The sequence below is a fragment of the Cervus canadensis genome, chromosome 16 (assembly GCF_019320065.1).
Source record: "Cervus canadensis isolate Bull #8, Minnesota chromosome 16, ASM1932006v1, whole genome shotgun sequence".
Taxonomy (NCBI): domain Eukaryota; kingdom Metazoa; phylum Chordata; class Mammalia; order Artiodactyla; family Cervidae; genus Cervus; species Cervus canadensis.
In genome coordinates, this window is record NC_057401.1 from 19,118,317 (window position 1) to 19,132,172 (window position 13,856).

The following is a 13,856-nucleotide window of genomic DNA, read 5'->3' on the forward strand; positions in this document are numbered from 1 at the left end:
TGCTTAAAGTATTTTTCACTTGATAATTCACATTCAAATTAACTGAAGTTGGCACACCCGGACAAATGTTAATATATATCCTAGTGGAAATGTTTAGAGGGATTGGGGAGGGAAGTCCAATCCTCTTCTCTTAGGAGCAATTTGAATTGTTTTGTTTGTTTTTTGTGGTTGTTAAAAAATTTTATTGGGGTATAGTTGATTTACAATGTTGTGTTAGTTTAATATGTACAACAAAGTAGTTCATTTACACACACATTCATTCTTTTGCAGATTCTTTTCCCATATAAATTATTACAAAATACTGAGTAAAGTTCCCTGTGTTTTATACTAGTTATATATATATATATGTGTGTGTGTGTGTGTGTGTATATATAATCCATTGGTTATCCATTTTATACACAGTAGTGTGTTCAGTGAAAGTTGCTCAGTCGTGTCTGACTCAGACCTCATGGACTGTAGCCTGCCAGGCTCCTCTGTTCATGGAACTCTCTAGGCCAGAATATTGGAGTGGGTAGCCTTTCCTTTCTCCAGGGATCTTCCCAACCCAGGGATCGAACCCAGGTCTCCTGCACTGCAGGCAGATTCTTCACCATCTTCGCCACCAGGGAAGCCCAGTGTGTTTATGTTAATCCCAAACTCTTAATTTATCCCTCTCCCCTACATTTCCCCTTTGGTAACCATACGTTTGTTTTCAAAATGGATCAGTTTAGATTGTCTACTATAACAAAGAATATTTTATTTCAGATATAGGAACTGGGGCAGAGGTTAGTTTTCATAATAAGAGATGTTGAGATATAAGCTTCATTCCTTACTGGAGAGCTGTTAGGAATTTGCAAACCCAGAATCTTGGTATATACATATAAATCAATGAAATTTGCATATGATTAAAAAAAAAAAAAAGGTTTACAAAACATCCTTCAAGGAAACAGCCTCAGTACATGAAGCCGCTTGTCCAGCAACATGACATTAGATTTTTCAATTTAAACATTGCAACCTGATGAAATGATGCCTGCTACATTCTGTTTAATTTTTAAGAGACAATTGTGTTTCTACAACCAACCCCAAAGCATGAAATTTCATTAAATGTGCCCAAAACGAACAGCTGCTAAGTCTCCCAAGTCCTCTCAACTTTACTGTTGACTAGAAATTTTAGTTTTCTGTGCCAGAGTTTGAGAAAATGATTTTTTTTTTTTTTTTTTGAGAGTGGATAAACAAGTCTGTAGTGAAGGGGTGTGTTCCTTATAAAGGTGCTCAGGGAATCTTACCTTGAATAACAAGAGACACCTCATTTCCCAGAGGAGGAAATAAGTTTCGAGATGTCTTCTGTCTGTTTGGCTGGTTTACACTTCTCTCTGGCGCTGATCTGCAAAGAAGCTTTTTAAATTTCAGCAATTGACTAGACCCGCTGGGCGCCGGGTCGTTTTTTTTTTTTTTCCTCTCTCTCACTTCCCTGCGATGTTTTGAACTGCCTTCCTACAGACGTCATACAGCCCTTGAGGAATAGTTTCTGCCTGGTGAGATTGAATGATAGTTCTCATTCACAAAGGCATGGAGTCAGATTCTAAGCAGGGGACACAGCGGAAATTACGTTCGCAGGTACAACAGTGAGCCCAGCTCAAGTGTGGAGAGCTTTGTTCCCTCTCTGACTTCTTGGCTCCCCCAAGAGGAGTGTTTTTCTGTGGTCGCCCTGAAATGAAACTTCCCTGACAGCTCTCTGGTGTCGTTACGGTACCTCGCGGTCATTTTTGTTTCCTTTCTCTCTAACCGGAGCACTTTGAGACGGTGGGAAACCTTTAATCCTGGTATTGTGGAAATGCAAAAAAGATGTGATCAAGTGGCTCTTTCACTCTGTTGGTTACCCTTGTGACCAGATGAAGAATAGATTGAAAATCCAGTTCCTCCCTTGGCAGTGCAAAACAGAAAACAAACTGTCACTTCCGAACAGCCTGGTGATGGAGTAAATTCACTATGAAAGAGGAAAAAGCTTCTGTGTCTTAGAAACCTCTCTCTGTTCCGGACTGGGGGCAGAAATTGGATTCCGGGAAATTTCTTCAAACAACCTCCTTTGGAAATGGAATATATTTAAAGCCATCTTTGTAGAAACACAGCTGAAATGTATTAATCAGAATTCTTGAAGAGGTTTTTTTTTTTTTTCTTTTTCCTCCAAAATGAGTATTATCATGAAGCCAAGATCCCGGTCTACAAGTTCCCTGAGGACTTCAGAGGGAGTGTGGTAACGTGCTTTTCTCTCCTGCTTCTCCCCTTCTTTCATTTAAAGATTGACGTAATAGTGGAGTATTTAGTAATTGCTGACGAGGCTCAAGAGTTAGGTATGATGTTAGGGCTTTGTAAGAAAGAGCACAGTGTTGGTGACACTTTCACTTTATTTTGTTGCTCGATTTTGTTTGCTCTAAAAACAAGGGTGCTCACACTTTTTTTTAAACTCCTCATGGACCATAGCAGTTCATCTGGTGACAAGTTTTAGAAGAGGAAGGAAACTTGCAAAAACATTGGAAGTTTAGAAAATGAAAACTTATCATTTTTCACTGTCTGATCTGCCTGCATGTTTTCTTATCTCTCTTGCCTGATAGACAAGCAGGCTAGTAGTTAATGATCTTTGCTGCAGTCTTTAGAAGTAGTACTTCACTTTCAGCACACGAGTATTAAAATAGTTAACAATGCTTTACATTTTAATCATATAACCAACTTGAATTCAATTATATGACTAAATGTATTCAAGTTGCTTATCATTCAGGAATCTCCTGTTTTATTTTGTCAATATAATGTTCCCTGATAATTATGTGGGGGTTTTGGGGTAACTTTAGTGTTTTCATCTTAATAAAAAGTATATTAACTTCAATTTATTCTAATATTTAGTTCTACTATTTCTTCAGTATTTGATATGGCCATATGCACGTGGTCCTTAAGGAATAGTTTCTCAATAAGTAACTTTTGTGTCTAATACAGCTATTTACAAAAATTATTTTTATGGCTGTTTCAGAGGTTAATTTTATTTTGTTTATCTTAGCGATTGATTGTAAATATATAAATAAGCTCATCTTTTTGAAACGGAAAGAATCCTTCAGACAGGAGAATTAAAAGCAATGAGTGAAGGCAGGTGTTGAGGAAAGGCTGAAAGCAGGCAGGTAAGATGCACTACATATAATTATTTGAGCAGGCAGACACACAAATAAATACTTACATTATTTGTATAGGGAATTCAGCCCACATTTATGAGATTGGGTTATCATTTGCTGTTATTGTACTGCTGTTTTGTAGGAGACTAGAATCAAGAATTGTCCTGCAGTGGTATTTCTGTGAGTTTTAATAAACTATAGACGCAATTTGATCTCATATCAATTTTGATTTTTTTTTAATAAATGAATACATGTAATAAATTCCTCCTTGAGTTTATTTAAAGAAAAGATTGCATCTGCAACTAAATTTGTATGGCTCTTTTATGCCAAATAATAAATATTGGGAAATACTTAGAATCCTTTTATTAGTTGCCATAACTAATGTAAATCTCCAATATAAATGGGTAATCAGAATTTATAAGTGAATTTTATTCACTTGTGATTTCTGTTCTGCCTGTGTGAAAACAGGCTCTTATGCGTGAATAAATAGTATTTAACCAACCTATTTGCTGTTTTTGTCTAAAACGCCAGGAGACTTAGTTCTAAATTTAGGATCCAATCAATCAGCAACACAGTGCATTTCAGTGTCAGTAACATCGACATCCTTTACTCCTCTGAGGTTATCATAGTCTATTTTTATCCGCAACTATTCTATTTGATTATTCTGTGTTACCTAAGGTCATAAATAAATAGGGCCACAGTTCAAAGTATATGTTTTAAAATATTGATTTATGAATGTGTATATTGTTCCATTTAATTTTAAATAGTTTGAGTAGTGTTTGGTTTAGATAGTGTTTATGTAAGAAGTAAATGTCTCTGTTTGTGCTAATGATCCCTGATGGCACTCTATGGAAACCTCCGTCTTACCTCTGTCTTATTAATAATGTAACTGTTTGGGTGTATCACTGCTGTCTCTGAATCATTGATCTGAGGTTGTAATCACTATAGTTATAGTTTAACTGTTTTATTATCCTTTATCCTTCAATTTCTATATAACACATATATTTATATTTTTAAATAGAAGAAAATCAACATAGATTATAGACTAGGTGTAGAGAGGAAACACACGTGTGTATATGTGTACATACAGACACATAGAGAGAGATGTTTACTTGATTAACAAAAAAAGCAGCCCTTCCTCTCCCTGTCCTTCTGTACACACGTGCCCCCGAGAATTCAGTAGGATGGTGTCCTCTCAACTCCCCCCCGCCCCGTACCCCCTTTCCTTTTCAGAAACCAAAACCTACCTCATCCTCTTAACAACTGACTTCCTGCTAGAGAGACCAAGTAAATATTCCCTTTTCAGATGATTTTATTTCATTCTGTGCTTGAGAATACTTTCTTTTGGGAGAATCATCTTTTGCCTCAACTATCTTAATGCTACTTATATAAATCTTGTCTGTTCCATTGCCCCCTTTTTACTAAGGCTGTCTATTTTCTCTTTGGATGCTTCCGGACAGTTTGCTAATTGCCTTTTGCAAGAACCCAGTGCTTCAGATTAATTTTCCTTTGCTTTTTTCCTGCTTCTTTCCAACCACTACCATAAAAAACAATCCACACGAACTTGTTATTTACAGCCCTGACTGAATCCTTTTGAGATACTCACATTTTAAAAGAGAATTTCATGACAAACTCCTAATGATATTATATACCCTTCCTTCTGGTTCATCTGCTTAAAAAACAAGCCTTACTTATAGTTAAAATTCTATTAATTTCTAAAACTAAGATAAAAATAATCTTGAAGTTGATCTGTTTCCTTATTATATTTTAAATATATATAAAGTATTATATAATAAGGTTATATACTAGGTTGCTTTTATTTTTTCAATAGGTATATTTATTGACTACCTACTCTGTTCCAGGTTCTAAAAGAATTTAATTGTGGTATTAATCCTTTTGCAGTCTTTTAAATATCTGCTAGAAATTGATAAAAAACATGATCTATATGTTTTCTTCTGCTCATACAGTTAATAAAACTAGCAGCATCATTGATTTTGCCTTTCCGTTTCAGTCATTTTGGTAGTAATAGTCCACCTTTACATTCTCTATGAGAAAACAGACAGTTACAGATCCATAAATATTTTAATTTCACATGTCTTCAATTTAGATATAGTCAGCAGCTATATATTATAATAAAATTGTGATTCTATAGCATTTTACCACTTACAAATGTATCCCAGAGATAGTTCTCCTTAATCTAACCAAGACTTATGTAATTGAATTTAAGTGAAAAATAATTATCCTTATAAATATAAATATAGAAAACTTTGATCAATAAAACTGGACTTTGTTCTTTCCTGCTGTTCATTATTTGGCATATATACTTGTGATATTTAAGATTGTTCATTGTGTAATCTGATGGTGGGAAGATGCTATTGTCTAAGATATGACTGTGAGTCTTTTTATAAAGTAAGTTTTGAAGCAGATTATTAAATATGTAAAAATTTTACTTAGGTTTATAGACATAGAAAATAAGCCTGGAAGGCTGTTTTCTAAGCCTTTAGTAGTGGTTACCTTCTAGGGTAAAAATGGCCAGAATGGAGGCAGGGTGATTTTCACTCTTCTGAATATATAGTCTTTTACTATATTATATGAACTTTTTCATCAAGGAATTATGATATATGAAAGTTTAAATATATTAAAAGTATAACTACCATGTGCATTAGCAAACTCATCTTTATATGTGTAGCCATCTGTATATCTGGTAAACAATAATTTTCTCAGTGTCCAAAATATGGCAAATAAGCATTTCAGTAGTGAGCAGATGTAACTTTCTAAAAAACATTGCTTCTCAGATCAATAAATTATTGTTCTTTTCTATTAACTCTATTCTCCTAAATTTATAAAAGTTCAGGCTGACTGAGAATTCTTATTTTGGCTTCATGATCATAGTAAAACTACTACTTTTCTAACTGAAAATAAAAAGATGTAATGATAGTAATATTTTGGAGGGAAAGTCACTTTTAACACCTGCTATCCTAGCCTCAACTATTCTCTCTCTCTCTTTTTTTTTTATTACTTAACTTACATATCTTGAACTATTGTAAATATTAGTTCTGTGCTCCACTGTATCATGTATTTTTCTAATAATAATATTTCTAGTTTTCATTTTATCGAGTGTCTCTTATGAACGATAACTCTGTGGAAAATTTTACATATAGTATCTTGTTTAGTTCTTGTAATAATGTTGAAAGGAAGGAGTTGTTAATCCATATTTTACAGATGAAGAAATGAACCTAAGAGATAAAATAATTTGAACAAGGCACTTTAATTGCTAGGGAGTGCTGAGGTTCAATCCCATGCCTGTCTGCTTCAGAGGCAGTGATCTGTTTCTTTGGGCTTCCCTGGTAGCTCAGTAGGTAAAGAATCGCCTGTAATGCAGGAGACCTGAGATTCCCTGGAGAAGGAAATGGCTACCTAGTCCAGGATTCTTGCCTGGGAAATCCCATGGATGGATGAGTCTGGCGGGCTACAGTCTACGGGGTTGCAAAGTGTCGGAGGCGACTGAGCGATTAGATCACTCCCACCACTATTTATATAAGTATCACTTGATGACTGTCACATTATCTATCTTGTGAATATAGCAAATGCATTAAAATATTTGGTTAGCTATTGGGTGACTGAAAAGATAAATTGGAAGTTGACCTTCTGGGGTATGATAGCCTATAAAGTTCCCTAATAGCTCAGTTGGTAGAGAACCCGCCTGCAATGCAGGAGACCCCGGTTCGATTCCTGGGTGGGGAGGATCCGCTAGAGAAGGGAAAGTCTACCCATTCCAGTATTCTTGGGCTTCCCTTGTGGCTCAGCCTGTAAAGAATCCACCTGCAATGCAGGAGATCTGGTTTCTATCCCTGGGTTGGGAAGATCCCCTGGAGAAGGGAAAGACTACCCTCTCCAGTATTCTGGCCTGGGGAATTCCATGGACTATGTGGTCCATGGGTTCACAAAGGGTCGGACACTACTGAGCGACTTTCACTTTCAAAGTTTAATACTGATGTTGGGCACTGAAAAATAACTATTTGAAAGGGTTTTGTGATTATTCTCTACTAGTAGCAAATAAAGTTATCTATTCCCTATTGTAGGAAAGTAAAGAGCAAAAGTCAGTGCTTCTCAGTTCTAATAGATCATCTTTCCAATTTTGTTAGAAAGTCTTACTTTGTTCTCTGTAAGATCTGTAAGGCTTCGGGTAAGAAACAAGTTCCCAGACTTTGTATGAAGTTTCATAATGTTTTAACTCAGCTTTGAAAAAGGTACAAAATCTTCCTTCCTGTATCTTTTATCTTACAAGGTTTTGCAAATGGGAAAACAAATGGAACTTGCATAATTTCTGCCTGTCCAGTTATACAATGTGACTGGACTTAGGGAAGTGACTATTTTCAAGATTGGTTCAGAGCTTTGATGCAATAAACCTTTTTGATCCCATTTTCTAAGTTTGTATCAAATCGGGTGATATAGACCTAGAGATAATCCCAGATCTAGAGATAAGCAGCTTTTAGGAAAAGTGGTTAAAATAGCTTGACTATTATTTAAAACATTATATTAATGCCAGGGAAGCACAGAATGGATCACAGATACTCTTTAAAGTCATAAATTATGAAATTCTAATTCTCAGCTCTCTAAATGCCTTGCTCTGCAGTCAAGTTTGGACTAAACTAGGACGTCTTTTAGAAGAATGTAGAATATAGAGAATTCCAGAACCTGTAGATGCAGTTCTTAGCATAACAGAGGAAATATGAATGTTATGCCTTTATTATCTACCTTCAGCCTTCCTAGGCAGTTGGCTCTCTTAGGAGCATCCTGGGTGATAGGTGAGGATGTGAATTGGGGAAAACTAAGCTAAGGTGCTCTTCAGAATAACAGTGAGAAACAATAAGGGGAAGATTATGGGAAAGATCTGAAGAAGTGGCTAGAGAAATAAGAGGGAAGGTCAGAGGGGAGGCTGGAAGGACCTCAGCCCATTTTGAACCAGACACTCACCATCTGGCGCCCTGCCCTGTTTAATCACATTGCCACCTTCTGGCAGCAGCTCTAGGAATGAACTTGCATGCTTTTTATTTGTTCGTTTCTCCCCTTCATCTCAGGACTAAAAACTTCTGCCAGAGGATAAGGAAAGTCGACTTGAAGTCTTCCCGTTTCTCTGTTATGTGAGGGAGAACAAGAAATTAGAAAACTAGAAACCAGGTGTAGAATATATGCACACTGAGATGACAATTTCCGAAACTTCCTTACTGGAGAAGTTTTGATATTTTACAGCCCACACAGTTCAGACATTTTGTTTATAGCTAATACTAATCTTCCTTGCTTAAATTTTAACCTGTTTCTTCCTAGTTATCAGGGTAGTGAATCAGTAGATAAGAAGATTCTCCTTTATGGAGTGAAGTGACTAGTAAGTGACTTTGTGGTCTTTTTTCATCTTATGTGCTCAATTGGCGTCCAACTCTTTGTGACCTCACGGACGGTAGCCTGCCAAGTTCTTCTGTCCATGGGATTCCCCAGGCAAGAATACTGGAGTGGGTTACCATTTCCTTCTCCATTTCATTTCATAGTGCAAAATACTCATTTTGAATTGTAAAGGGGATGGTCCCAGTGTGACTTGTTAAAAGAAATGTTCTGTAAAACATAGTTTCAATGTGTAATTGTTTTCAAGCTTCATGCAAAAGAGTGTTCCCATTGTGCCTGATTCTCTGTCCTGTTTAAAATACATTCAAGATGAGAAATTCAACTTTCTAAAATGAATATGTATGAAATGTTCTTGTATATATGGAATACAGAAAATAACAATTCCTGACATCTGTGATTTCACTTCATTGCAATGTGGTACAGAATTTCTTCTTTGTGTCAAGGGCTTTATATGACTGAAACTATTTTAGTTAGGATAAATTCCTGCAAAATGTGTCAGCTTTTAACCAATGGCATTCTGGCAGGCAGGCAACCACTGCTATAACATATCCTCTGGAACAGCAGGTAACTCTGATTGGCAGCTGGATTACCAGCTAGCTGGGCCAGTAGCCCCTAAGTCTCCAGTGGTAACCAAAGTGGTGACCATTGTAATGATATGTATGTGTGTGTTCACGCTCAGTCATGTCTGATTCTTCGTGACCCCATGGACTGTAGCCCACCGGGCTTCTTTGTTGATGGGATTCACCTTGCAAGAATGCTGGAGTGGGTTGCCATTTCCTCCTCCAGAGGATCTTCCCAACCCCGGGATTGAACCCACATAACAGATATACAATGTTGAGCACCTACTAGTTGTCAGACACTGGACTTGGTGCTGTAGATGATTTAGTTCATTTTATCTTCATAATTACAGGAGATAAAACTCGTAAGTCACAGAAAACATCGTCTAATTCTAAACCCCATGTTTTTTGTGGTGGTGGTATTGTTCTTGTTCTTGTTTTATTCACTTTTCTCCACTGCTTTGGTCACCCATGATTCTGCCTCCTAGTATTGCAAAAGTGGTCAGTAGGCTGATGCTCTATGCCTTTCCTTTCTATCCTAGATTGTTACAAGGTTCTCTTTTTAATCATGTACAGCTCAAGAACAAATACCTTTTGTATTTGTCTGCCTTCTTTCTCAAGGTGTGCAACAAGTGTTCTACCGTGGACCATAGAGATGGATGGGGACGTGGAAAGTGGACTTTGGCCCAACTTCTTTCTCTAGAAATCTAGCTAGTTCTTGATGCATTCGGTTTATTGACCCTCTCCCCCAATCTGACTATAAATTGCACTGTTTTCTTCCTCTCTGGCATTTGACCAGCAAGTAGAACCATAAACTCTTGGAAATGAATAGGACCACAGAAAATAACCTATAATCTGATTCTCCCCACCCTGACCCCATTTTTGGAAGTGGAAAAGTTTTGCTGGTCTTTAACATTTCCAGTCAAGTAAGGTCAAGAAAACGGTTAGAAACAATGTCAGTGTTTTTGTGGCAACAGATTTTGTTGGAGAAATATTTTTCTTAAAACTCAAACACAAAGTTTGAAGTCAAATAGAGAGCTAAAACTTTGTCAGGCAAATTCGTGCAAGTATTTCCATTTATAATTTGTATGGTACTTTAACGTAATTCTTAAATTTATGTCTGTGAAGTTAGCTAATATCATGATAATTCTGTCACAACTTCAAAGTTGGATTGAAGGAATATGTATGCAGAGGTATGGAGGTTGAGGTCTCCATGATCTCCTGAAGGAAATTCAAGACAGTGCTTTGTCCAGAGACCTCCGCAGGTAACTAAACTCTGATCAGTAACATTTTTTGGAAGTCACATAGCTTATTAAATTGCTAAAATTCATGTGTTGAAATTGTAGCTTTACTCTTCTCTCTTCTCCAAAACATAGTCTCACTGAAATAAAAATCATGGTAATTGCTATTTACTGAGTGCTTCTGTGACAGATATCAGGCTGTGCGTTTGAAAAGAATTATCCTATCAAGTCTCATCATAAATCCTGTGAGGCACACATTATTATTATTCCTCATTTTCTAGACTAGTGAGGCAAACTTACCTAAGATTGCATGGTAAAAAAGAGAATTTCATGGATTCACATACTTTTAAAAATTATTAAATTTTTCTTTTTTTTGGCCACGCTGTGTAGCATGTGGGATCTTAGTCCCCTGACCAGTGATCGAACCTGTATCCCCTGCCTCGGAAGTGCCAGGGAATTCCCATAATGTTACCTTTAGTAGTGATACATATGTAAATATGTCAGATAAATTAATTAACTTAATTAAAATTAATTAAAGTCCTTAGCACAGTAGCTGATTCCTTGTATCAGGAAATGTTAGCTTGTATTATGCATTTTTCAAGTTTGTATATTATTGGGGCTTTTTAAATAATCAAGAACTATAGGGTGAAACTGATTCAGTCTATAAGAGCTTATTTTCTGTGAGACAGTCTTCTTGGGACCCCTCAAACCGAGCCTTTATACAAAGTTAGGTGTTCTGGATAAATTACACTGTGCTCCAAAGATCTACTTCTGTTCAGGTGGGTCAAAGAATAAATGCTGTAGAGAAGGTAGCAGAGCAAGAAGTGATCAGTTGGAAGCTAAAATGCTTCTGATTTAGTTTAAAAATAGGTCAGAATCCTATAGGACAGCAGTCTCAGGCAGTGGGTTAATCTCACAAGAAGGGCTGGAAGCCCAGACCTTAACTTTAGATTGTTGTTGTTGTTTGGTCAGTAAGTCTGACTCTTTGTGACCCCATGGGCTGCACCATGCCAGGCTCCTCTGTCCTCCGCTAACTCCTGGAGTTTGCTCAAACTCATGTCCATTGAGTCAGCAATGCTTTGTAACCATCTCATCCCATGCTGCCCACTTGTCCTTTTGCCTTCAGTCTTTCCCAGCATCAGGGTTTTTTCCAGTGCGTTGGCTCTTCACATCAGGTGGCCAAAGTATCAGGAGCTTCAGCTTCAGTCTCAGTCCTTCTAATAAATATTCAGGGTTGATTTCCTTTAGGATTGACTGGTTTGATTTCCTTGGAAGTCCAATGGACTCTCAAGAGTTCTCCAGCACCACAGTTCAGAAGCATTAATTCTTCAGTGCTCAGCCTTCTTTATGATCCAACTCTCACATCCATACATGATTACTGGAAAAACCATAGCTTTGACTATGCAGACCTTTGTTGCCAAAGTGATATCTCTGCTTTTTTTAATATACTGTCTAGGTTTGTCATAGCTTACCTTCTAAGGAGCAAGCATCTTTTAAATTTGACGGCTGCAGTCACCATCTGCAGTGATTTTGGAGACCAAGAAAATAAAATCTATCACTCTTTCCACTTTTTCCGCATCTATTTGCCATGAAGTGATGGGACGGGATGCCATGATCTTGTTTTATTATTTTTTTTTAATGCTGAATTTCAAGCTGGCTTTTTCACTCTTCAGTGGCTCTTTAGTTCATCTTCACTTTCTGCCACCTGGTGGTTCAGTCTTACTGTACCTCACTGCCAGGCCTTGCCTGTCTTTCCAGATCCCCTGCTGCTCTAGTCCTGACATGCCTTCTGGGTTGTGTAATATACAAATTGTTATCTCCATGACCTGAGTCTCCTCATCCTTAGCAGGTCCCAGACTGGGTAGGACTCCTGTTTATTTTTACTCTGCCAGTCTAGCATAGCACGAGCCTCTTTCTCCATCTAGAAAGACAACGTGTAAAAAAGGGGATTTGGTTAGATTAGTTCCTGTGGCCCAGAGTATAGTTTCAGGATGAGCTGAAGAGCACAGAGGCTGGAAATGTAGAAAATGCAGTGGTTTAGTGAGAGCAACCAATTAGTATTCCATTGTCTCTGCTATCTACTTATTTTAATATGAGTAGTTACCGATAAAAAAAATGTGTAAAAGCTTTACTTTGTTATCATTAACAACTGTTCCTTGGGCTAAAAGGTGTGATTGAGGGTGGGGCTCACCACCTTGAGGGAAAAAATTGGGTCACTAAAGATTCCCTGAATCTCTGCTTGAGAAAAATAGTCCCGATTGTTTATCTGAGTCCTGTTGTTAAAATTGCGTCTAATTGTATATGAATCAGAAAGTGTTTCCATGGTAATGTAAAACACAAAAATATCAGCAGACTTACTGTTAGCAAACATCCCTTTGTGAGTGTTTTTATAATTGGGGAAATCATTTTACATACGTAGCTGTGAAATTATACCCTGACTTAGAAATACACATGAACTGTGTCCTTAATTGTTAATGTCTTTCACGTGTAAATAACAAAGGAAATAGACAATCCTCTTTGTTTAAAACCAAGATGGCTAATCATATTCATCTGTGGCCCATTAGTAGCAGCCACGTGGAATAGTACTGGGAGCTGCACTGAGATTCAGAAAAAGTGCTGCCCACTTTTTGGTGATGCCACCAAAGAGAAGAGGGATGTCATGGGGCTGCGTGCCATTTTAGGTGGCCCTGATGGTCTCAAAATAATTCTTTACATTTTAACTCTGCCATTAAATTTGCACAAAAATTAAGTTGTAGCAAAAGCAGTATTTATATATCTATACAAATGTGTGTGTGTATTTTTTAGAAACTTTGATGTGTTTTTGTCATTTGTCACCTATGAAGAACATGTGTACATGTCCTAAACCATAGCTACTCTTTTTGGATGTTGCAAACCAGAAAAAAAAGAAAAATTAATAATTCCTATTATCAGTGGCCACCCTTATAATCACCACCCTGATTAAAGATAATTCTACCAGCAATTCTAAAGCTACCTTTGTGCCCCTTTTAACTACTGCCCACCAGCATGAAGTGTAACAACTATCCTGATTTCAAAAAAATCACAGAATACAATTTTCTACTTCTGAATTTTATTTAAAATGAATGAATACAGTTTGTACGGTTTTGTGGCTGGTGGGTTTTATTTTCCCTGCCAATTGATGTTTGAGAGTTTATCCCATGTTGATGTAGTTGTATGTAGTCCATTCATTTCTCACTAACGTACAGTTAGGCACATTTTTGTTTGTAATATAAATTCAGGGTAAAAAATATGCTAATTGTTTAGGTCACAGTTTGGTGTATAGGACTATCAGTTCAGTTCAAAACTGTTGTTAATTTATAGTAATCATTTGAATACAATTTCACATGCAACCTGTTGCTTAGATTCACCCTCAGTGGGCGTTTCTTCTGAGAAGCCTTCCTGGCCTTCCCATTCAGAATTAAGATGTTCTCTGTGTTCACAGGAGACCTGGTCCATTTCTCTAGCAAAGCACTTGAAGCATGGCAACAACTGACTGCTGTCTT

General features: G+C 37.0%; 1 protein-coding gene across 10 annotated transcripts in view; it reads left to right on the forward strand.

Moving 5' to 3' along the window:
* PDE4D (phosphodiesterase 4D) overlaps positions 1–13,856 on the forward strand; it is a 1,564,543-nt gene that overhangs the window by 1,270,943 nt on the left and 279,744 nt on the right. The window contains exon 1 of one of the 10 annotated variants that reach the window (XM_043488577.1): positions 686–2,233. The exons of the other annotated variants lie outside the window; for them this stretch is intronic. Coding sequence (XP_043344512.1) covers positions 2,169–2,233 — 65 coding nt within the window. The 5' untranslated portion in view covers positions 686–2,168. Of the gene's footprint in view, positions 1–685; positions 2,234–13,856 lie in introns of those variants that run through there. 10 annotated transcript variants of the gene reach the window in all.